Here is a 26,357-nt window from a genome sequence, read left to right as displayed (position 1 = left end):
TTGGGATGATTTCAGTTTTTTCAAATTTTTTGAGACTTGTTTTATGGCCGAATATATGGTCTGTCCTGGAGAATGATCCATGAGTTCAGGAGAATAACATGAATTCTGAAGCTGTTGAATAAAATGTTCTGTAAATATCTATTAGGTCCATTTGGTCCATAGTGCGGATTAAGTCCAATGTTTCATTTTTGATTTTCTGTTTGGGTCATCTGTCCAGTGCTGAAAGTGGAGTGTTGAGATCTCTAGCAATTATAGGTTGGGATTTATCTCTCTCTTTAGCTCTGATAATATTTGTGTTATATATCTGGGTGCTGCGGTGTTGAGTGCATATATATTAATATTTAGAATTGTTATATCCTCTTGTTGAACTGACCCAACTATCATTATATAATGACTTTGTCTCTTTTTACAATTTTTGTCTTGAAATCTATTTTATCTGGTAGAAGTATTGCTACTCTTGCTCTTTTTTGGTTTTCATTTGCATGGAATATCTTTTTCCATCCCTTTATTTTCAGTTTATGTGTATCTTTATAGGTGAAGTGGGTTTCTTGCAGACAACATATAGTTGGCTCTTGTTTTTTATCCATTCAGCCACTTGTTATTATTGCTAGATAAGGACTTACTACTGCTATGTTGTTATTTGATTTCTGGTTGTTTTGTGGTTCTCTCTTTTTTCTGTCCTTCCTGTCTTCCTTTGTAAAAAGTGATTTTCTCTGATAGTGTGTTTTAATTTCTTGCTTTTTATTTTTTGTGTATCTGTTGTAGGTTTTTTTGATTTGAGGTTACCATGAGGCTTGCAAAAAGCATTTCATAACCAATTATTTTAAACATATGACAACTCTGCTTACAAAGAAAGAGAAATCTAACAGAAATTCTACCCTTTAGCTCCATCCCTCTCCCCCGACCTTTTTAACTTTTTAGTTTTCCTATCCATATCTTTTTAGACTATCTCTCTCTCAAGAGGTTTTTATTTTTGATAGGTTTGTCCTATAGTCTTTCTATTCAAGATATAAGTGGTTTATACATCACAATTACAGCAATAGCGTATTTTGTATTTGTGTCCTTACTGTTACCAGTGAGTTACATACCTTCAGAAGATTTCTTATTGTTTGATAATGTTCTTTTCTTTCAGATTGAAGAACTCCTTTCAGCATTTGTTATAGGACAGGTCTGGTGTTGATGAAATCCTTCAGCTTTTGTTTGTCTGGGAAGGTCTTTATTTCTTCTTTACATGGGAAGGATATTTTTGCAGTATATAATATTTTAGAGTTATGTTTTTTTTCCTTCAGCACTTTGAATATGTCATGCCACTGTCTCCTGTAAGGTTTCCACTGAGAAGTCTGTGGCCAGACATATTGGAGCTCCTTTATAAGTTGTTTTTTTGTTTTGTTTTTTCTTGCTTCCTTTAGGACCTTTTCTTTATCTGTGACTTCTGGGGGCTTGATTATTAAATGCCTTGAGTACCTTGTCTGGGTTAAATCTACTTGGTGTTCTATAACCCTTTTTACTTGAATATTGATATGTTTCTCTAGGTTTGCAATGTTCTCTTATTATTTCTTTGAATAAACTTTCTATCCCAATCGCCCTCTCTACCTCCTCTTTAAAGCCAATAACTCTTAGATTTGCTCTTCCAAGGCTATTTTCTAGATCTTGTAGGAATGCCTCATTCTTATTTATTCTTTTTCTTTTTTCTCTTCTGGCTATGTATTTTTAAATAGCTTGTCTTCAAGCTCACTAATTCTTTCTTCTGCTTGGTCAATTCTGCTGTTGAGAGACTCTAATGCATTTCTCAGTTTGTCAATTTAATTCTTAGCCTCTAGAATTTCTGCTTGATTTCTTTTTATTACTAATATTTCAATCTCTTTATTCAATTTCTCTGATAGGCTTTTGAATTCCTTCTCTGCATTGTCTTGAAGTTCATTGAGCTTCTTCAGGACAGCTATTTTGAATTCTTCGTCTGAAAGGTCACCTATCTCCATCACTCCAGGATTGGTCACTATTTGGTGAGGTTATGTCTTCCCAAATGTTCTTGATGCCTGTGGATGTTCATCAATGTCTGGGCATTGAAGAATTATGTATTTAGTTTTCACAGTCTGGGCTTGTTTTAACCTATCCTTCTTGAGAAGACTTTCCAGATACTCAAAGAGAATTTAGTGTTGTGAGCTAAGTCTTTGGTTACTGCAGCCTTATCAGCCCCAAACCCAATAATGCTGTGATTCTTGCAGACTTCTGATATTGCTACCTTGGTGAGCTTGTGTAAGATACAGAGAATTCCTTGGATTACCAGGCAAAGTCTCTCACTCTCTTTCCTCACTCTCTGTGGTGGGCTGCTGGAATTGGGGGAGGAGTGACATGGGTATTCCCTTGTGGCCACCAGCACCAGGTCACACCTGAAGCCAGCCCAGTCTTACCCAATGCCAGTGGTGACTGTTGCCTTGCTATCTCTGGTGTTTATTCAAAGCCCCAGGGCTCTTTGGTCAGCAGGTGGTGAATCCTTCCAGGACTGGGTACTTCCTTCAAGGTAGTATGTTTTCTTCTGGCCTGTGGTGGGTCCAGAAATGCCATCCGGGAACTAAGGCCTGGGTTCAGAGGCCTCAGGAGTCTGCTTGGCACTTTATTTTACTATGGGTGGGCTGGTACCCAAGTTGTAAAACAAAATCCTCTGAGCTCTTCCCTTTCCTTCCCTCAAGTGGAAGAAGACTTTCCCTGATCCAAGCTACCTATAGTTGGGGCAGGGGTGACACAGGCACTGGCTTGGCCACAGCTGCTGGTTTCTCACTGGGTCACATGAACCTCAAGTCCTCTGGCTTTGAGGCAGAACAGCCACAGGAATTGACCGAGGACTGCAGCCCTTGTGTCCCAACTGCTTTATGAATTTAGTCCAGGCCCCAGGCTGCTTTTTGTCAGCCAGTAGTGGGGCTAGTGGGAACTTAGGCTTTGGGGCAAAGGATTTCCTCTGGCTGGGCTGGTCAAAAATGCTCATTCTATGGGCACTGACATAATTCTGCCCTGCGCTGTGTTTCCCTGTGCCAGGGTAAGTTTTATTGCAAAGCCTCACAATCACTTCATTCTCTCTCTCCTGGGTACATAGATTCTCTCTCCGCTTGGTGTGCTGGCACAGACACTGCTGGGAGGGTGGGGCAAGGGTGGCATAGTGGGGAACCTGTGGCCTTCTGAATTCTTGAGTGAGGCTTTTTGACCGAATCCAAATTTTACAGAACAAATATGTTCTGTGAAGTTTTGATTCAGTCAAGGGGCCACACTTGGGGATCTGGAGGGCCACATGTGGTCTTGAGGCTGCAGGTTCCCCACCCCTGTAAGGCAATGCAAGATTGTCCTTTCTGCCCTCTTCAGTACCTCTGTCCTTGATATAATGTTAACACCAGGTAGTATGATTGCTCACCTGATTTTTGGTTCTTCTGAAGGTGCTTGCTTGCATGGATAGATGTTGAAGTAGGTGTTCATGTGGAGGGATGATTGCTGGATGTTTCTATTTGGCCATCTTACTCCACCCCCCACTCCCATGCAGTTAAAATGTAAAAACTAAATATCTTCTTCTTATGCTGAACTTTTATAAAGTATCATATGTGAGGCTCTTCAAACATCAAATATAAGAATCTTTCTTCTAGTGATCACAGTAATGGAAATCTTTGTCTTCTCATAATCCAGATCATTTCAGAAAATGTCATTGGACTTTCTAATTTTCTCTTTTTGAGTTTTAATGTGATTTTCTAAGGTCCATTAGTATTTCATGAAGTTATGACTTTAAAGTTAATGTTTTAATGCTGAAAAATAAATGCATGTGTATATACATATGGATGAAAAAAATAGGACAGAAAATATACAATTTTGTATTCTGCCTTACTACTTTTTGTAAGTAAACATGAGAACTTTTTAATTATGACTGATTAAGCTTCTAGCCAAATTATAGAGATTATAGAGCTGATAAAGGAAAAAAAAGATAAAACATAGGATGCAATAAGATAAAGTTCCTAGAAAATATAGATTAATTTTAATGTTAGTCATGTCACCTATTATTATATATGTCTCAGAGTGCTCCTTGGGTGGTTGGCTGGTAGACTTTATTGCTTTTACAAGGTTAAAAAGGCTGAATTGCTATTCTTCTTGGAAATTGCATATCCCATAGGGAATAATTAAGACTAATAAGTAGCTGGAAGCAGAACCATGAATCGAGTTAATGTTTCATTCTCTTTTCCCTTCTAGGATACCTTATTTGAAAAGAAGGTAAGCACCACATGTTTTGATTGCTATGAATTACTATAAAAACTTGCATTATCAAATCGGCATTATAACTCACATTAGAAGATTAAGCATGACTAAATAAAAATGCTTAATTCTTTTTAAAATGAGCCACTCTATTTTGGGACAGCTATCTGATTTCTTTTATGCCACCATATCCATTGCAGGTTGGAAAATTAAAAAAAAAAGTGGGAAATATTTAATGTCATTCTAGAGAGTGATTTTAGAAATCTATGGTTTTTGCTTAGTTTTTGCTTACTTTGATACAGCTTCCTTTATTCTAAGCATGGCTCTGATGCTAGCCACTCATGGGGGTCTTCTACTTTGGGGGGTGTTCCTGGTGTTGGCTAGGGTTAGAGAAGTGTTCCTAGCTAAGAGACAGAGCTCAGAGTTGCCTCCCCCCCGCCCCCTCCCCGCTGCCTTCTGATTGACTTTAAGCTCATCTTTTTCCCATTGTGAAGGAATGGGAGCCTGATGATGGCAATCAGCCCACATGGCAAAAAACGCTGGCCAACATTGGTTGGATAGGACTTAGCAATAGATGATCATGAGCTTGCTGAGGAGTCCTGTACTGGATGTGCATTTCTTAAAGCAAAGAGTTTGGAGCATCTGAACTTCGTTCAATGAGCTGCTTATTTGACATCAGGAAATATACAAGTATTGTTGCATAAAATAATAGGAACTAGCCAGGCGTGATGTCTCATGCCTGTAATCCTAGCACTTAGGGAGGCTGAGGCAGGAAGATTGCTTGAGGCCAGGAGTTTAAGATCAGCTTGAGCAAGAGCAAGACTCCATCTCTATGAAAAATAGAAAAATTAGCCAGGAATAATGGTGTATACCCATAGTCCCAGCTAGTAGAGATGCTGAGGCAGGAGGATTGCTTGAGCCCAGGAGTTTGAGGTTGCAGTGAGCTATGGTGATGCCACTGCACTCTAGCCTAGGCAACAGAATGAGACTCTGTCTCAAAAAAAAAAAAAAAAAAAAGGAAATAAAAGAAGCAAAAAGCTAGCCCAATAACCCAATCTTACAGAGCACCATATTTTATTGAATTATACATGGTCAGATACACCATTATTTTATGTACCGCTAATAAAGGAAAAAAACCTTGCCAATTAAATTATGACACAGTGTCTTCTTATCAATTACAATTTTTATTTTTATACATATGGAAAGAATTCTTTTAGATATTTTAGATATAGATTTTTAACTCCTGTATCACTTTTGTTTATCCATAGAAGGAAATATATAAGCAAAATACATTGGTTATTTCTAAAACTTCTTCACATCTGAATCTCAATCTTCTGAATCACTTTTTGTCTGAGTTGTTGATGTCCTTGTTTTTCTACATAATACTGGTCTCTATCCCAGCAAATGCATTGGTGATGCAGCATTTCTCAAGAGTGTTCTGAAATTTTCTTCCATTTCATTCTGTGAGTTTTGAAATGCATGTGTAGAAAACAACTGCTTCCTCATGATTGAACCTGGTTGACAGCAGTTATAAGACTCATTCTGATTTCAGAGATGTTAAAATGAGGAAAAATGTGTCTCTTAGAATTGATAAAATATGGTATAATTCAAATGTTTTTCTTTGCCTAGTAAAGGGATTTTTAATGTTTGTATATTATTGACCTTTGATGTGTTATATAGGAGAAGCAGCAAAAAGTCCACTGAAAATGTTTATTTTCTTCTTTTAACAGGCATCTATACATTATATAGATATTTTTGATGGGATGTCTGTTTTATTCAACCAGGGCAAAGTTTAAGAATACTTTATTAGCTGGCTCTAACTAGGTCCAAGTTTGCCTAGAATAATTTAATAGAGAGAGCAAAATCTCCATAAACTTGTAAGGTAAAATTCTTCAAGGGAGTGTTCCAGCCGGTCATGTACTGAATGAAATTTGACATGCTGTGTTTCACTATGTGCTAATATTGTATTTCGTCATTGATTCAGTGCGAACGCAAGATCTGTGAATGTGAGAAGGGGGATCCAGGCGACCCAGGGCCTCCTGTGAGTATAATTCTGCTTTGAACTTAGGGCTGAGTCAGGAAGTCCTGGCAATGATAGCTCTACCCACTCTTGAAAGCACTGGAGCTATTCTGGGCTGTCAAAAAGCAATTGTTTGGAAATAGCAGCAAAAATGAAAGTGCTATGTCTTTTTTTCATTTCTAAAGGGACACATTCTATCCTTAGAAACGAGCCTGGGATTTTACTGACCTGACCTGAGAGCAGACTTGTTTTAAAATGATGAAGTTGTTCCCATAGAGGACATTTCAGCATCGCTCCTTATACAGTAATTGGGGCTGGAATTTCTCAATAATGAAGTGAAAATACAGAAAAAGAGAATACAAATCATCAATGCCTTAGGCAAAGCTTTAGCCAAGCTTGTGACACAAACCTCTCTGGAAGTTAAATGTTGTCTTGACACGAATCCAGCAGTAGGGTAGCAACAGCGTGTGGCCTCATGGAAAGGAAGTTGGTTAGGATGGATAGGATAGTTGCTTTAGGGTAGTGGTCCCCAACTTTTTTGACACCAGGGACCAGTTTCATGGAAGACTATTTTTCCATGGACTGAGGGCAGTGGGGATGGTTTCAGGATGATTCAAAAGCATTACATTTATTGTGCAGTCAAACCTCTCTGCTAATGGTAATCTGTATTTGCAGCTGCTCCCCAGCGCTAGCATCACCGCCTCACCTCCGCCTCAGATCATCAGGTGTTAGATTCTCATAAGGAGCATAACCTAGATCCTTTGCATGTGCAGTTTACAGTAGGGTTCGCACTCCTATGAGAATCCACTGCCGCTGCTGATCTGACAGGAGGCGGAACTTACGTGATGATGCGAATGATGGGGAGTGTCTGTGAATACAGATGAAGCTCCACTCGCTCACCTGATGCTCAGCTCTGCTGTGCGCTGTGCAGTCTGGTTCCTAACAGGCCACGGGCCAGTGCTGGTCAGCAGCCCAGGGGGTTGGGGACCAGACCTTAGGGGATTAGGGTGAATTCTGTGAAACAGAAGTAACCACTTGGCAACCAAAAATAAATAGCAGGATTTACTATGATGATTCAGTATTTGATAAGATAATCCAAGATGGAGTATTCCCTTTATATTCTGGCCTAATGTCTGGTAGGTGCAATGTCTGTATCAGGAAAGCATTTGAAATGACATCAAGATTACTGGAGATGCTAACACATCTCATCAGAAAGCATCCATGCTACTCATTCAATATTTGTCATTCTAAATCTCATCCTTGAAGTATAGAATCCCAATAAAGATGTTTCACAAAATTCACAAATTAAAGTTTCCGACTAATTCTGGTATTTAGGGGTGTGGAGGAGAAAACGTAATGTGAGTGTATTAGAATGTGAAAAATTTTACCTTGAGACTGAGGTCCAAAGCCTACACTTTTCAAATCACTCTACCCATTAGGGCATTAAAGAATAGGAATGTTTATTTGTCGGTTTTTTTTCCCCCTCTAAAATACAACTGGTAGAAGCTGACTTTGGCTAAAGCAAAGGTGTACCCTTCTCTTCCTACTAAGTTTTAGTTTATAATTCATACACCAAGAGATTGCCAGGGGAAGGGACATTCAATTATGTTTTGAAATGAACAGTAAGGAAGCTTACAATTGCTAAGATAGCCTGACAATTTTAGTCACTCAATATCATCATATTTTAACCAGGATAAACCACAGAACTATGTTATTTAACATTTATTGAGAACCTCCAAAGCCAGTTCTCAGAAAAGCAAATATTTTGGGGCCTTGGAAATAGGAAAGCAAAATGCTTTTCTGGAACAAATTGGAGAGTTCCCTTCTCTCATCTTTTGAGATTGTCCCCTGGATATCAGAACCCCTTTGGCCAAAGGCAAGGAAGCTGGCCTGGTTCTTTTAAAGGTGGCCAAGCAAGGGGAATTGTACAAGTGGTCCACAGTGAAGAGAGGACAGGAACAACTCCCATCCTCCTGCCTGTTGCAGTCACTCTTTTAAATCTTGGTATGAGTTTAATTTCGCTTGCAAAGCTGCTGAGAAGCACTTGTTTGGGGAAGAAGTAATTGACAGGAAGAGAGAGACATTACCCTCTTTTGAGCAAATCCAGAGAATCTGCCAATTGAAGACAGTGCCGTTTTCATGGTGCAGGAAAGGGAAGAAAAGAGTTGAGTCTGTGCTTGGCAGGTGAAGGTTTTACCATATTTCGTCATTCTGTGGGATGAAGCTGATCAGAAACTATTATAACGTATAGAAAACTAATAGAATTCTTGCTTAAAATAATCGTTTTTCCTTTGCCTTCAGGGTACACATGGAAACCCAGGTATTAAAGGTGAGCGAGGACAAAAAGGAAACCCGGTAAATGAATAAACAGCTTTTCTTTAAATCAGTTTATCTCCTTCTAGGTTTATTTAAAGAACAAAAATTTAAAAATTAAAGAGTATTGTAGTATATGGCAAAAGTCCGACAATTTTGATGAATGATACAGGATGTTCACTTCCTACATTATCTATCTTGTTTGTGTTAGCTTGCATTCACCAATTCTGAGGAACATATGAACATTTTAGTAAGTTTAAGAAACCTAGGGACATTGAATAAGTATAATGGAAACTGGTATTTAAAATATATAATAGTAGCCTAAATTAATCAGGACAATGTTTCATGAACTACTAATATGTGTTCCACATCAGATTGACATTAGCACTTGTATTTTTTATGGATCTGTTTTATGTATAACTGGCCTATAATAATAACAGAAAAAACTCACAGAACATCTTTAGGCATTTCCCCAATTCTTTTCTTTGTGCATCTACCTAAAAAAATCCTAGATTTTTTAAAAAATAACTTATCTGTTCAGATCATTGTTGGTATTTTGGTGTTCCAAGTTCAAGAACAACTGAATGAATTGCAAGGAGAGAGATTAGCAGATAAACTATTTGAAAATTTAAGGTAAAATTCTGTATAATGAAAAATAATAATTAAAATAAAGAAGACATCAGAAAATATTTGCACCAAGTACAGTGGGCATTGAGTTAATTACTATAGAGCGTATATAAAAACCTTATCAAACTGTTGAGAAAATATCAAGCCTCTAATAATAAAATGGGCAAATGACAATCAATTTTGAAGATATGAAATAAAATGGGTAAAGAAAGAAATAGAAAAACATTTAATTTCATTAGGTAATGAAACAAATTTAAATAGAGACAATGAGGTACTCTTTAATACTAACTATTTACATTTTAAAAACTTTGGAATCCAGAGGATGTTTTTTTGGAAGCAGTTTTCTAGTTCACATAGTTGTTTTGTGTGTGTCTCAAACTTTAAAGAACATTTCTTTCCTTAAAGCAATTATGCAGCAATACTAAAACAATAATAACTAGTGACAACAATGTGGTGGTGAAACTGATTTGCTCTTCGCTGTAAAGGTAATTTGACACAGACATTTTGGAAAGCAGTTAGGCAATACATAAGAGGCATTCAAATACTTAAAAGGTTAACTCAATAACCCTATTCCTGAGAATATTTTTTGAGATGTAATGAAAAATATAATAAGTTATATACATAAAAGTATTTTGGCAATTGCCTGCTTGTCAAGGAAAAGGAATGTATGGCATCCTTGGCTAGCTTTACAACACACACACACACACACACACACACACACACACACACACACACACACAAAACACCCTATACTCACTCATCTTATATGAGTCCAAACTGCTGCTATCGTGTCTTATTTTTTTTTGTGTTAAATACCTAAATGTATGTTCACGTTTCATCTATTTGGTTTCTGATTTTGTGCTACATAATATATTTTCCTAAGTCTGGCTAAAAGCAAGCAATCCGTCTTGAGGACATTTTGGAAAACATTCCAAAGCCCCATGGAGAAAAGCCAGAGTGGCCAGCTCCCAGTGAGAACAATGCCGTGTTTGAGAATAACGGCAGTGTTGTTGAACTGGGATGTGGGATAAGCTGTGAGAGTGTACCTGGATTCTGCATCCCACACATCTGGCTTCACTCCAAAGGGCAAAGTTTATCTGAGCTATTTTCTTTCCTAGATTGCATGGTGAAAATGTCAATGGTAAAGACTAAAGATTTTTCCTAATTGAATTAACCTATTAATATAGGACTTCTGAATAATACATTTTATTGAGCTATCAGTCACTCTGCAGGGCTGTGGAATTTTGATTGAGTTTTTTGTTTGTCACAGGGTGATGCTCAAAAAGGAGAAACTGGAGAAAGAGGTCCAGGGGTATGTACACAACTGGAATGCCTTCTTAAGAAAGCAATCCCAGGATGCTATAATTCTGTGATTGACCGTTTTGCCCCCTGTAGTGCATGTGCAAAAGTGATTTCTGTCTACCTGTGCTCTTGATGGCTCAGGCAGGCAATCAGATAGATACGATCTTAGAAGTGGAAATGTGGGGAGAAAATGCTTTACTCAACAGGAGTGAAAATGAGACCTGGACTGTTAACCATATGACATTCCCTAATGCTTAATTTGACATTTGTGAAAGGCTTAAAGTGTTGTGCTTTATTTCTTACGTCTTTTCATAATAAAGAATAAGAATTTCAGGAACATAAGAATTATATAGTCTAAACTATGCTTTTGTCAATACAATTGTGTAGACAAAATAAAAGTTATCATTCTAGCTGATTTCTTATCCCCCTAATTAGAAGATAGCAGATGTTGCCTGAGAATAATTATAGTACATATGTTTTTTTTTTTTTTTTTCATTTTTCTGGGCATCGCAGTAAGTGTAGCAAATAGCAGAGACATATATAGTGAATAAAAAGGAGGTTGTGTTAGTGTCCCTCTCTGCTTGTCCCCTTGGATGCAAGCCCTGCACTCAGACCCAGAGATTTTAAAAACTGTTTTCTTGGTGTTTTTAATCCACTTTATGAAAAAATATGATAGAAAAATTGATAATGTCAATAGAAATTCATTCAGAAATTTGTGTTACTCATTTAGGAAACATTTCTTAGATATCTTTCACATATAAAGTATACTAGTATGTGAAAACAAAACTAAGACAAAGCACTTATATTTTTAAAAGTTTGTTATCTTATAGGAAAGGAAAGATATTCAAAATAGCTGTAACATAAAGCAGAATGTCAAAATATTGTAAAAATGGCATGAAAAAGGTATTGTAGGCATTCAGAGAAGATTGGAGCCATTGGGGTAGGTTTTATGGGATGAATCCTGAAGAAGATAGAGGACTGTGACAGGCAAGGATGGAGCAGGAAGGTGGAAAGGGACAAGCGTTCTAGGTGGGGAGAATGCCATGAGCAGCAACCCGAGAGAAGGCAGTGGGGTGGAGAATGGGGAGATGGGGTGCCTGAAGGGCACAGACACAGCTTGAAGGGAGGGTTGGAGTCAGGGTGGATGCTCAGTGCTGGCAGCAAAGTCTGGGTTTTGCTAGGTGATGGGAAGCCCCCCAAATTTTAGATGAGATTTATGACCCAAGAGCTGTGTTTTGGGAAGATTAGTCTGGCAAGGGTCTAAAAACAAATTTGAAGTAAGAACAAGGAAAAGGAAGGAGCACTTAGAAGAAGGTTTGTTGCTATAGCTGATATGGGAGATAGCAGGGACATTGGCTAGATCTGCTCTGGCCAATATGGTAGCCACTAGCCATATATGGCTCCCGAGCACTTGAAACACGGCTAGACCAAAGTGAGGCGTGCTGTAGGAGTTAGATACACAATGAATTTTGAAGATGTAGTATAAGAAAAGGATGTATAATATCTCACTGATAATTTTTTATATTGATTAAATATTGAAATGATAATATTTTGAACCTATTAGGATAAATCAAATATATTATTAAAATTAATTTACCTGTTTATTTTTGTTTTTTAAAATGTGGCTGCTAGAATATTTAAAATCACATGTGTGGCTCACCTCTGTGGCTCACACTATATTGGGCAGCATTGGTCTACAGTGGTAACAAAATAGAAAGGAGGAGAACACTGTGAGAGTCCATGAAGGGGTGGAAATGATAGTGTGTGGTGACTAACTCTAATTCATGTAGTCAACAAGTAGTTATTGAGCACTTGCTATGCACTGGGCACTCTTTTAGCTAGAGATACAGGAGTGAGCAAGACAGAAAGTCCCCGTCTCATGAAGTGTTCTGGGGTGGGGGAGTGAGGAATAAATAGGCAAACAGATAAAAAGATGTTATCTACCAGTGACAAGGGTTATGCAAATATAAAACAGAAGAATGAGGATGTTCTGGGCAGAAGCAGCAGCAAGTATAATACAAAGGCCTGAGGTGGGAACAAGGTTGGCAGGCTCAAGAAATGGGAAGAAAGACAGAACCTGTTAATGAAGAGTGACAGGAGGCCAGGTCATAGAGGCAGGCAGGGGCTGGGCCACTCAGGGTCCTGTAGGCCAGGGGCGTGGAATTCACCCTGAGTACAGTGGGAAGCTGTTGCAGAATGTTAAATAGGTTGGATGAAAGGGATGTAATGGGTAAGAAAAGGAGAGAGAAAACTAAGACGATTATATAATTTTGATTCTATGTGATTTGAAGTGAAACATTACTGGAAATAGAAAAGTCAAAAACAAATTTGGCAGAGACTGATGAGTGCAACTTTGGATATTTTAAATTTGAATATTTGAAAACTGATAATTAAGATGCTGTTAAAGGAAGAAAGATGAAGAAAATGATTTGATGTAGCAACCAAACAATAAATTGACCAGGGATTTCAGAAAGAAAACCAGGAAAAAAGAATATGCTCTTAAAAGTAATATTCCTTTGTTTTTGTAAAGCCATATTGGCTCCTTCCAAAATACAATCTTAAATCTTTTAATATAAAGTAATGACAGAATTTTAAATAGGGTTGTGTGTTATAAAGAGTTGAGGGTGTCCCAAGATTCTTGAGATTAGAAATTCAGGCTTTTTTTTTTAGCACTACAAATATGAATTGTTTTAATAGGGAATCCCAATTTAACTGTCTATAATATGGTCTTTAATTTTAAGCCCAATTCTTAAAATTAGATCACTTATGTGAATAAGTAAATATTTCTCAATTGGGTGAAATTGAAGTGTAACAATATTTTTGAATAATTGTACCTTTATCTTCTATTCCTCAGTGACCACTCATTTGGAGAGAAGTGTTATTCCTTCATGAAGTTTCCTTTTGTGAAAAGGTCACGCAGAACAAAATTGTGTAGCCTGACTCACATGTAACTGCAATAAAAACTTGATTATTCCACAGGTTTCTCAAGCACACTTTAAATATGCCTCACGATTCTGTTTCCATGCTTGAAAAATAAAGCTGTATGAAAAAGACAAGAAATCCCATTTGAAAAAGACTTGCTGTTTAGGGCTGGTAATTTCCCAGTCCATTTAGTATTTTATTGTGGTACTTAAAGGGCTTATGGGCAGTAACAGTGGGGAAAATGGCACAAGATTCCCAAGAGCCACACAGGACAGGGGAAGCACTGGCCCCTTATTTGGCATGAGATAAAAGACAGTCACTTAAAGGTCACTTTTTTATTAGGGTTGATAAAGGAACCATTCACTTCCTTGATGTTATATATTCTAGACTGAATTTGAAAGGATACAAATATTTACACACATTTTAAAGGCCATTATCTCAACTCATTTTCAAAGCCAGTTTCTCTAAGAGTCTCTGTGAAACATTCTCAGCTGTAATAGTTCATAGTTTAAAAGTCAATATGACAATTTTGAAAGGACCATTATAGGTCATCACTTGAACAATGACTTTCAGTGTACACTATCTCCGTCAGCTTTGGGCCAAAGGGTAAGAAATTGGGTTTGAAAAAATACCTGGAACTGAAAATAGAATGTAATATAGGGAAAAGTAGGTTCTTTTTTTCTCCTTAGTAAATGTACATCCCCCAAGTGAAAAGAGAAGTGAAATAGCTTACATTTATATGGTCTTGTTTTCCAAGACTGTATAGATGTGTTTTTGTTAGACCTTGTAAGTGAAAAACATGTAAAACTTACTCTAATTCTGCCTTATAATATCATATTTTACCTTTTCTTTTCTTTTTTTGATTAGGGCATTCCTGGGTATAAGGGTGACAAGGTAAGTTGGAAACAACAAATAGATAGACCAGAATTTCAGAAAGAAAAACAGAAAAATAAGTGTACTTATATATTTAATAAAAGTTATTTTCCTTTGTTTGTATAAGTCTGGATTCCCTCATTCCTATGCATACTCTTGACTCTGTTAACATAAAACAATAGTAGAACTTAAGATATGGGTTTGTGTTGTTAGGGGTGGACAGCATCCTAAGATTCATGAGATTAGAAGCCAGCCTCCCTCAGCTCTGCAAACATGAATTCTCTTCATAGAGAACCCCAATTTAACAGCCAAGCAGCACAGGTATTAAAAGTTTCCCTATACAAACATAGAGATGCAGCAATACTGTAAGTAGGTGCTTAACTTCCTATGAAAACCTACACAGCAAACCCTCTGCCAGGAGAAAGAGAGGATTTATTATGTCTTGGGTAAGCAGTAAAGAACCACTGACTTCATTGAGTCAGGCATCTGGGTACATCTTGCAGAGGGTGTAAATTTGGCAAACAAGCAAACAAATGGTACGGGCTGGTAGATGATTTTATGTGTATTTGCAAGTTATAAGTTAGGAAATCAAACTGCTTCAGAAGAAATTGTCAAGTTGGACTGGGGCTTAGGAACCTCCAAAAGTGTGCAATGGTTCATTGATAGGTCTGTCCCACAGTTCTCTCTAGTATTAGATTTTCGATCTGAAATCAGAACATGCGCCTATCATCCATACAGGGGCTATGACCCTAGGCCTGCACCACAGGCCTGAACTTTAGAGGATCCTGCTTTGGGTCTCCCCTGGCTTCCCCACTTCCCATGGAGCCAGAGTCTGCAGGAGGTCTGTGCTCCCTTCTAGGTCATGCGTTGGGTGACCAAGACCCAGGAAGGCCCTGCACAATGGCCCAAGACTGCTTGGAGGGCATACACAAATTCCTCCCCATATCCATCTTTTCCCCAGGTCTGAGGGGGAGCCAAATAGTAGCTGTTTGTGGGGGAAGGAGAGGTCATTAGGGGGGTTTCTTGTGCTGCCTGGGCATCTTCATGTGTGGGCACCTCTTGCTGTGGAGGGAGCTGGAGGTGGGAAGTAAAGTGGGTGCCAGGCTGCAGGCTGTAGGCTGTGGGCATGGGGCTGCATCCAGCGTGGACTGCTGAGGAATTCCAAAATCCTTTAATTCTTTATTCCTTTTGAAGGTATATTTGTCAAGAAAGGAAGGTAGAACATTATTGGTTTAATTTATAACTTTTGACTATTTAGATACATCGTATGTGGGCTTCTGCTTGCACTTTTGCCCTGGGCCTTGAAAATATTAGGGGTGGACCTATACACGCCCATAAATATATTCCAATCACTGAAAATGTTAGACCTAAAAGGGGAAGAGTGTAAGAAATCTCATGATTCTGCTCTTAGCAGCCTTCAGAATTTGGGCAGCTCAATGTCTTGGAATGACTGGTTTTTCCTCTGGATAGAACTAGATTAGTATAGGCCTGTCTAACTTACAGGGAGATTGGAGATTGAAGTGGAATAATGGGTGTGACAATGTAGTCTAAAATGTTTGCCTGTCTATGAATGTAAGGCACTATTATGAAGAGGCAAGGGACAAATATTAATCTGGGAGAGCTAAACAATTTTCATGATTGTAAAATTATCCTGTGTTACAGTTGAGGAAAATTATGGGTCGCTCTCCTGTCCCATCTTGATTTATACGATGGGCCAGTTATCAACACCAGGAAGTTTTATACATACATTTTTTGAAAAGATTCATTTAAACTTCTGGAGAATTATAGATTCACTGTAGGAGTTCTCACTTGGAAAATACAAGCTGTCAGAGCAGAATGATCCTGAACCATTGACATTCAAATCAGAATTTCACCAGGAGCAGTGGCATCAGAAATCAGAGGCTGGGAACAGAGCTAATCTGTTCATAGTTTTCTGATGCACTTGCTCTCTGCAGCTATGTAATTGTGGCCATTCCACAGGGATTAATGAGCCCCCAAAAAGGAAAATGCCTTTGCAAAGGCAAATAGCAAGAGTACAATATTTTCATTGATGGAAATCTGCCCCCAAAACAAATGCTGTTCCTCAGGACCCTATAGCTAACAAATCTGTCTGGACAAATGGAATGTGATTTCTGGCCAAAAGAATTTTGAGTGTATTTATGGTACTTTTCTGTTTTATATTTTGGTGCTTGACTCATTTTATTCCCATCCAACATTATTAAATTAATTGCTTTCTAACTGATTTTTCAAGAGTGATTTTCCAATGCATTCAGAAATAAATGTCAACTTGTTCTAAGTGATAGCTCAGTTTTTCCTGGGTCAGTTTGACTCACAAAGGGATGTGGAGAGAGAACAAATTGCTTTTGAACAGAAGCATAGCTGGCTCTAAGAATTGCACCTCCCTCTTTCCTGTTCTGGATCCAGCTAGAGCCCAAGCAGTACCCTAGAGAGAAGTGCCAGGTTAATAGAAAGTAACTTGCAGCCCATGACAGTGTACCTTGTTCAGCTACGGGTGACTGATAAGAATATGGACTTGGAGCCTAACAGACTCAAGCTTGTAGTCATCGACAAGCTATGTAATTTCTCTGAGCCTCATTTTGCTTATGTATAGGTGGAGATCTATACACACACACACACACACACACACACACACATATATATTGTACACACACACATACACCTTACAAGGCTGTTATTAGCTCAAAGGGATTAGCAATAGTGGAAAGAGTCTGGCACACACTTTGCATACATAATTGGTGGTCAGAATGATGATTCCCCTCAGAGAAGTGCTATTCAAAGTATGGTCTGCAAGCTGGCTGGCAGTCTAGGAACTGTTTGTTGCTATTCTGCAACAACATGAAGCTTGCGCCAGCATACAAATCCACCATATTACTATATACACTGTTAAGTTCAGCTGATATTTATTTTTCATGGCAAGATTTCCTTGACGAAGGAAGCAATGCGTTGATTTACATTCTAGTGCAATTTCCTTCTGTCCCCGGGTAGTGGCACTTGGAGCAGCATGTCCTAGGGCAGCACACAGGTAATCAAGCAGCAGCCGAAGCAGCAAAATGCGTGGGGAGGGCCTGGACTGACAGTCACTGGCTGGCGGGGACGTTTCAGCAGATCATTTAACCTCTCCAATTGTGCTTCCTTATCTTGAAAACAAGAATTGATTTGAAGCTTACAATAAATATATATATATGTATAAGCATTTTGAATATTCCAAAGTGCTTTATAAACAAGAGATGATATTGTTATGACTATGAAACTTTAGGCATTTTTCTAATTGGCTGTTATTCTTTAGTTCTAATTATTAGAAGTCTTAAAAGTCTGATATAATGGATTAATATTCAGAGGTCCCAATTCTCATTCTACTTGAGCAACCTAATTAACCTTTTAAAAAAATGCTTTTTTATTAAAAAAAATTAATTGGCAAATAAATGTGCATATTTGTCATATAACACATGATGTTTTCATATATGTATACATTGTGAAATGGCTAACTTGAACTAATTAACATATGCATTACCTCATATGCATCATTTTTTGTGGTGAGGACACAAAATTTTCTCTCAGTGATTTTCAATAGTACAAGACATTGTTATTAAGTATATTCATCACATTGTACAATAGAGCTCTTGAACTTATTGCTCCTATCTAACTGAAATTTGTATTCACTGACAAACATCTCCCCCACATGCCCACCTGCTACGTACCCCTGGTAATCACCATTCTATCCTCTTATTCTATGAATTCAACATTTTTAGATTTCACCTATAAGTAAGATCATGCAGTATTTGTCTCTCTGTGCCTTGCTTATTTCACTTAACATATGTCCTCCAGGTTTATCCACACTGCCACAAATGAAAGGATTTCCTTTTCAAAGCCTGAATAGTATTACACTGTGGATATATACACCACATTTTCTCTACGTAACCTTTTGGAATCACAGATTTTCAGTCTGTAAAATTGGGTTCATGCCTCAGTTAATGTCAGATTAACTGATATAATGTCTATAAAATATCATGAATGCATTCTAAAGCATAATTCAAATGTTAGTTTTTTTTCAGTAATGTTCCAGGGAAGACAGGACAGGAGAGTGTGATAATGGAAAATACGTAGCATGCTTGCCACCAAGCCCTGCTCTCTCTCTCACACCAGACCTTGCAACTCCTCATGGCACCTTCCCCATCAGCTCATGGCACAGTCTTGTCTCAGAACTTTTCTCTCACAGCTCCCTAGGCAAACCCTGCTAGCTGATCAAGGTTGGCACTCAGGCTGGAGCATGATGTTGTTGAAAAAACAGGGACTCAGAGTTGACCTGGATTCAGATCAATTCTTCTATTTAACTAGCTATACGATCAAGGGAAGTTATCTTGTTGGGTTTAAATTTTCTTGACCATAAAATAAGAATGGTAAAACTGATGTCAGTGGGCCATAACGTGGATTCAACTCAATCGTGTATGCAAAGGGCTTCTAATATGTGGTAGATGGTAGTAGGTTCCTTTCCTTCTAATTTCATCTGTTTCTCAAAAATGTCAAACCTCATTAAGTGGTATCACTGATTTGATTCTGTCAAGTTAAGGATGACTCATGGATATGAATTTTTAATACTCATGTAACCCACAGTATTGAAGATAAAATTGTGTAAAACAGAGTGATTCTGCTGTGAATCTTAAAAAAAACCCCAAAATCCTAACATTGAATGATTGCAAATGTTCTCTTATTTATTTCGTTTATTTTTCAGGGTGAACGTGGGGAATGTGGTAAACCAGGAATAAAAGGTGACAAAGTAAGAAACGTGTTTTTAAAATGCTAACAGCTGTGATCCCTTTGGGGCTAAGTTTCCTTAAGGAAAAATTCCTGGGCTGAATTATGTTGATCTCACTATTAGAGTTGAAGTCAATGACTCAATTTTCACATCTGTAAAACATGAAACAAAGTGATACCTAACTTAGTTAATGGAGCCTCCAAATGTCTTTCTTATGGACCATTAAGACTGTCTTGTGACACCCTAACCTCTGGGGCCATGCCTACTGAATGTTGTGGTGAAAAGAGTAATTTAACCAGCAAAATCACTTCAAGCTCCAGTTGGGTCAGAGTAGAATTGCTTTCCAGATGTAAACACTGAGAACAGGCACTTTCCAAAATAGAGTGAGGAACTTCATGAAATAAGTTAGTGAAATTGTTATAAACAATGTAGAACAACTAGACATATTAATAGGGGTTTGGAATTTTGAAAATGCAGCAAGACAAAGACAATTGGATAGGTATGTATTTTTCGTTAAAAAATAAACATGGATAAAGTAATTAAACTGGAAACAATATTAAGTATGTTAAAGAGTTCCTTACAGTGGACCCCAACCTATTTGACACCAGGGACCGGTTTCATGGAAGACAATTTTTCCATGGACTCCGGGGGAGGGAGGATGGTTTCAGGATGATTCAAGCACATTACATGTTTTGTGCAGTCAAACCTCTCTGCTAATGATAATCTGTATTTGCAGCTGTTCCCCAGCACTAGCATCACCACCTTAGCTCCGTCTCAAATCATCAGGCCTTAGATTCTCATAAGGAGCCAGCAACCTAGGTACCGTGCGTATGCAGTTTACAGTAGGGTTTGAGCTCCTATGAGGATCTAATGCTGCCGCTGATCTGACAGGACGTGGAGCTTATGCGGTGATGTGAGAGATGGGGAGTGGCTGTAAATACAGATGAAACTTCACTTGCTTGCCTGCCACTCACCTCCTGCTGTGTGTCCTGGTTCCTAACAAGCCACAGACCAGTACTTAGTCCGTGGTCTGGAGGTTGGGGAACACAGCCTTAATAGAACAAAAATATATAGAAAGTACTTCTGAAACATTTTATGTTAAAGTGCCCAAAAATGTACAGAGTAAAAATAATTTTCCTTATAGTTAAGTCAAGGTACTATAAACTCTTTCAATGGCTATGTTACAATTACGGGAGGGGGTCAAGAAGAGAAAAGGAGGCAGAAGGTTTAAAGAAGAGGGTAAAATGATAACACTGGCCCATGGAACTAAACACTTTAAATAGCTTGAGATTTTTCTGAAAGCTTTTGACTGTAGAGTTAAAGGTCAGGCGTTTTGCAATATGTAGGCTCGGTAATTATATCTGGGCAAAACCAAAAGAGTGATAATGAATAGGTTCTTCCTGGAGGATAATTGAAAATAGGAGATGGACATGGGTACTTGGAAATATAGAAGAATGGGCACATATAGAGTACAAAAGAAATGAAAGTCAAACAATACCTGGGAAAACTATATGAAATAAAAATGGTTGACAATTAGTATCATATTTCATTGACTAAGATGCCAGGGTTGTTAAATGTGCCATTATATTCTGTGCCCAAAAGGAAGAAAGAAAAACACACTGCTAATTATAAATATAAGATACAATTGATTGTAAGACATACCCCAGTGTCAGAGATGTAAACATGTGAAAAAAAATGTGTCTTATAGTCAATGAGATACACTGTTCTTGACACAAAGAGTTCACACAAATTTATAACAAAGCCATCTGAACAACGTGAAGAGACACAAAAGAGAAAGTGTATTAATAGATGGCTAATAAATGAGAAAAATATCCAAACACACTAGCAATCAGATAATTGAAATGAAGACATTAAAATACTATTTCACATATCAAATTAGCAAACAAACAGTGAAGTAACATATAGTAGCCACTCTTGATGGGGATTCCATAAGATGAAGATACACTCGCTCATACTCAGGTGGTGCCAATGGACAATAAACTTTATGGAGGAAGTTTCTCTCTCTTTATTTCCATGTACGACATGAGAGAAAAGGGAGAGCCAGAGAGAGCCTTGAATGGGCTCACAGTCCCTGCCTCAGCTAACGTCTTCTAGGAAACTATCTTTAGGAATGAATCAGAAGTTGGACAAAGATTTATACACAAAGATGTTCATTATAATGTCACTTAAAATAGCAATCATCAAAAATACTTAAAGGTCAAAACCAGGGAAATGAGTAAATAAATTACAATAGGTCCCTATTCTCAAATATTACTCTGTTTACTATGAGTTTTTAATGACATGGCAAAATATTTTTTATACAATGTGAGGCCAAATAGGTAGAACACAATATTGGATATACACTCTGATAAAATTATTTGAAGAAAAATCTATTGGGAATAAAATTGAATGAAAATACACCTAAAATGTTAACAGCATTTGCCTCTGTGTGATTTTTTAAATTGTTTTTTTTACATTTTTCTATAATTATCAAAGTATATTTATCATTAACAGGTAATATTTTGATAAGCAAAAAATATGGAAATTTAGGGAAAGAGAAATTAGGCTATGTTATACTTTCATAAAAATAAATTTTAAAGACTTTCCTACTTGCAGAAAATATTGAAATATTTTCTATTAGAAGAGTGTTGAGAATTAACAGTATTTTGCCAAGTTCCATGTCTTGAAGATGGGCAAAAAAGTGATCTAGGTATCATGGAAATGCACTAAATTGTTAATTTAATGGATGTTGCCTTCTTGGATGAAACATATTCCACCAAGTTGATTGTCTTTTAGGGAATCTTCTGAAGAATTCCTTTACTGTAACCAAAATGTCAATATATAGGCCAGAGACTTCCATCTAAAATTGTATTTTCTTGAAATTTGTTTACTAAAGGAAAGTTTGACACCCCAGTTGACTTGTTAATTAAAATAATTTCAACTTGTTGTCTTTGATTTTTAGATAACCAGGGAAGATTAGTCATTACCCAGAACACATTCCCTTCCCTCCCACCTGAAATCACTTTACTGTGAAGACAGCTATTTAGGGAGACTTATCGATTTTATTCCACAGGGATCCCAAGGGCCGTATGGACCAAAGGGACCCAGAGGACTTCAGGTAAGGAGGTTAAAACCAAATCTAAGTCTGGATTAGAATTACCTAGGGAACTTTTAGAAACCCCTTTGCCCACTTGCACCCTCTACCAGTTAAATCAGAATGTCTGGGGATTGGAGCCAGGCATTAATGTTTCTCTAGATCCCCAGATGATACTAATACACAACAAACTTTGGGAACCACTTCCCTAATGTTCTGATTAACTAACTCAGGCTCCCGAAAGATAGGTACCAATAGGCAAGTCTTAGTGAGTAGCTAAGGGGATGAAGTTAAAAAACTAGAGTGTGGGAAGGTGAAGAAAGTCAAAGTAGTTAAAAGTAGGATGTAATTATTTTTGCATTGCTACTATAATATAGTTGCAAAAACTATGCATTTTATCTAAATTACAGTATTTGTATTGTTCTGTCATTACAGGTAGTTAATTCTCTGTAATATGGACTGATTTTCTATGGCATTTATTTAAGATTTCAGAAAATAATTTGGATCATTTTTTTCAGTCTAGGGACTTGTCTCTTCTGAAGTTATATTCGGGGTGTATGTGAACAGTCAATTTCAATATTTCAAAAAGTCTATTGAAAATTATACTTTTACCCAGGATTTCCTAGATAGCATCTAGTTAATCACCCACTTCTTTGCCTTCATCTGGAATTGTCAGAGCAAAGCTGTAACTCTGGTTATCACAGCGTCATTGGAAGCTCTGACTTTCAGTTATATATGCCTTAGATATTAAAAAAAAATGTTTAATAGGCAAAATCCTTCAAAAAAAGGAGTCCAGCACAGGAATTAGGTTGGAAACACAGGTTCAGAAAACAAACATCTCATTAATAAAGTGTTTGCTCTCAGCCTAAGTGCTATTTTAAAAGCTACTTATTTGACTCAAGAAATTTTACCTTATCCCATTTCCAAACTGAATGTAATCTCAATTTAGCTGTGAGTTATATAGTCTGACTTCTAACTCTAGGATCTCTGGGGGCCCTAAAAAACGATTCATTCCTGGTTGATCTTTTGTATACAGAACTAATTCTTGGTTTTTCATCTTGGAGCAGGGCATTAGTGGACCTCCAGGGGATCCAGGCCCTAAGGGATTTCAAGGCAATAAGGTAATCTTGCCCTTTGGTTTAGACAGCCAAAGTGTCTTTCTCTAGTGCTCTATGTAATGCATATTTTGTTAGGTAGAAGTCAAGGGACTCTTTCAGAAAGTACCTTTGGAAATGCATAATAACCTGCAGATGTATACACAGAATCAAGTACATGCAGGAAGTCAGTGGCATTTATCATTTATTATTATATTATTCAAAGGGGACATTATTAAATATAAGCCATTATCTGGAATCTTTGCCGTTTCCTTCTTACTCCTGATGGTTAGTCATTTTATGGCTCACTAGAAACTGAAAAACAGTGACAACACAATTCAAACCACTCTGTTTCCCACATGTAATATCAATTCCACATATAGTTTATAAGAGAAGGGAATTTACAACTGTTATACCAACAGAAATCAAGCTTTTTTTTATTACAGGGAAATCTCAACTATCAGTACCACACTTGTAGACAACCAGCCAAGATAGGTGGGGGTTGATAAGAGCTAAATAGTAGAAGCAAAAATGCTGATAAAAGGGACCTTTGAAAGACCTGGTTATAAGGCTCCCTTTTCCCATGAGGGTGGCCATCAGTTTGCTAAAAGCAAGCTTTTTATTAATAATTCCTTTTAACTCTTCTCAATGCTTAGTAAATTTCATGGCTATAGTAAATATCCAGCAAATGGTGTTGACTTAGCGACTGGAGTTGTATGGAATTTGTGGCAGTAATAACAGCAGAAGATGCTGTCCTCAGCTGACCCTGGATAAAGTCAAGTCTTTTAAGGGTGATGTTAAATTTGAGTTGTAGGGAGCACTTGAGAAAGAGGCAGGGGAGTGACAAGTATAGTATTTTTAATGAGATAATGACAGCAGTGTGATTTACTAGGCCACTTTTACTTGGCAAATTAAAATAGAATGGGCTTCTCAGTGGCAGTGTGCTTAAGCTTCATCTGGGGCAACTGTCTTTTCCGGTCCTTTCCTGTGATTAATTCTCTCTGGGGTAAAGAAATGGCCTTGTTGAATACTGAGTAGAAGTTTTCATAAAATTGTGTTGGCTATAGGTAAAATTCTTCAGCAAGAAAAATAATATATTTTGATAGTCCACACAATATTTCTAGAATTCTTTGGTTACCTATGATGATATTTTTACATGTTTGTGAAAAAGAGAGTTAGGATCAAACATCAAAGCTGGGGTTTGGTGGTGGAGGGCAGGTCCATAAAAGGTGCCATCATTCTTTATGACTAATAGATTTACCACTTTGTTTTTTCAAAAACAGATAAATTTATTTCAACAAAATTTAGTTGTTAATCCCCAAAATGCATTAATTTTTAATAAATAATGAGTCAAGTTTTTTTTTGAGGCGGTGGTTATAATTTTTCTGGCCTAACAGCACTTTGTGGTTGACTTTCACAACATAATCATAAAAGGAGTCATTTCCCCAAAAGTATTTGAGAACTTCATTAATTTCCCAAGGGCCTCTCTTTAAAAATTTTTTAAATGAAAAAAATGACAGTTTCACAAAATTATAAAATATATACAACATAAAATTATCACTTAAGTTTCAGTCACAAAGTTCACTGCCAAGTGAACATACAAAGTTCATTGCCAATTGAAAATATGTCAATTTCTAGAGAATGCTGGGAATTGGGAGGCTACACAGTAGGGGTGAGCTTCCCTTTCTCCCTCTAGTTATATTTCTGGTTTAAGGTTACAGATTTAGTAGTTTCTTGACTTTTATTTTTAGACTATTACTAACTTCTATGTAATTTCTACTACTCTTTGGATTCATTAGAGAGCCATGTCACGTTGATCATTAGCTAATTTTTTCGATTTTATACATTTATTAGTGTATTATCTTAAAAGACAGGTTTCAGGGAATGATTTTGCCTCCCAGAATGTACTGTACTTCTAAATTTTGAAGATGTAATAAACTATTTTGTTCCTCAATCTGGAAATAATGTTATATTTTATAGTGACTTATTTCTTTTCATCCATTACCATTTTACTACAAAATGTTTTAAAGAAACTGCTATTATAATTTGTGCAAAAAAAAGACCTCTAAAATTCAGTAATTCTATACTCTCTAATGGACACAGGAGGATTATTTATTTTGAAACTTCTATAATAACAGCTAACATTTATTTGTTGCATATTTACTATGTACTGGTACAGTTTTACATATTCATTTAACACAAATACCACCTTTTGAAGCATGATCTGTTCTTGTCCCCACTGTCCAGATTAGCCTACTAAGGCACAAAGAGTTTAAGCTATGGGCCCAAGTCTACAGAGCTAGTAAGAGACAGAGTCAGGATTCAAGCCTAGAAGTTTGATCATAACCACCATGTCATATTTATCTCTTTAGGAAGAAGTGTCAAATTTCCTGAATATTTGGTCTGAGATAAATGCATTTCTTTTGGCTAGTGTAGAAGTTTCATCTGTCTTCCGTTATAGTGGACTCTGGCTGGGAACAACAGTCTATTGAAAGGTGCATTTCTACTTGTTTATAACGTTGATCTGAAAGTGCAGGAAAAGAAGGAATGGAATCACTTGGGAAAAAGAAAATAATAATGCTAACTGTGCATTTTCAAATGTTATATCTCTTACAAGACCTTAAAATAGAAACCTTCAGATTTGTAACATTTTCAAAGATTTCATGAGTTTCTAGGTGGGGCCTGCCCATGTCTATGAATTTATGAATGGTCTTTCTCATGAACTACAGTCACTTTCTGTTGCTTCAGGGGTTGGATTTTTTCCATCAAAGAGTTTTTCAGAAAAGGTGGCCAGAGAACAAAAGGAAAAAAATAGTATATGATAAGTTAAGAGAAAATGTGCTTCTGGCCCAGTTTCACAAGTCATTTCTGTCATTAATACTTTCCACATGGAAAGTAGCTGCTATTCTGCCCTGAATGCCCTTGTTGTCTTAGCAACAAAACATAGATGTTTCTCAGAATAAAGCCCTGGCTGGGAGGCCACCTCACCGTCTCCCACACATGAGGGTCATGTAGTGGCATCCATAAGAAGAACATCTCAGCAGTCTCTGAAATCAATCAGAATTGTAACCACAAAAGTGCCTGAGAAGCCTTACCCCTAGGACCAAACTG

At 37.3% G+C, this 26,357-nt stretch overlaps 1 protein-coding gene across 1 annotated transcript in view; it reads left to right on the top strand.

The window, feature by feature from the left end:
* Positions 1 to 26,357, top strand: part of COL28A1 (collagen type XXVIII alpha 1 chain) — a 155,067-nt gene that overhangs the window by 10,489 nt on the left and 118,221 nt on the right. The window contains exons 4-11 of the mRNA XM_045564028.1: positions 4,225 to 4,245; positions 6,212 to 6,268; positions 8,549 to 8,602; positions 10,458 to 10,499; positions 14,279 to 14,305; positions 19,035 to 19,079; positions 22,132 to 22,176; positions 23,220 to 23,273. Coding sequence (XP_045419984.1) covers positions 4,225 to 4,245; positions 6,212 to 6,268; positions 8,549 to 8,602; positions 10,458 to 10,499; positions 14,279 to 14,305; positions 19,035 to 19,079; positions 22,132 to 22,176; positions 23,220 to 23,273 — 345 coding nt within the window. The remainder of the gene's footprint in view (positions 1 to 4,224; positions 4,246 to 6,211; positions 6,269 to 8,548; positions 8,603 to 10,457; positions 10,500 to 14,278; positions 14,306 to 19,034; positions 19,080 to 22,131; positions 22,177 to 23,219; positions 23,274 to 26,357) is intronic.

The sequence above is a fragment of the Lemur catta genome, chromosome 11, assembly GCF_020740605.2.
Source record: "Lemur catta isolate mLemCat1 chromosome 11, mLemCat1.pri, whole genome shotgun sequence".
In the NCBI taxonomy this organism is placed as follows: domain Eukaryota; kingdom Metazoa; phylum Chordata; class Mammalia; order Primates; family Lemuridae; genus Lemur; species Lemur catta.
The sequence above is the reverse complement of the archived record's forward strand: the minus strand, read 5'-3'. Positions and strand labels throughout refer to the sequence as shown.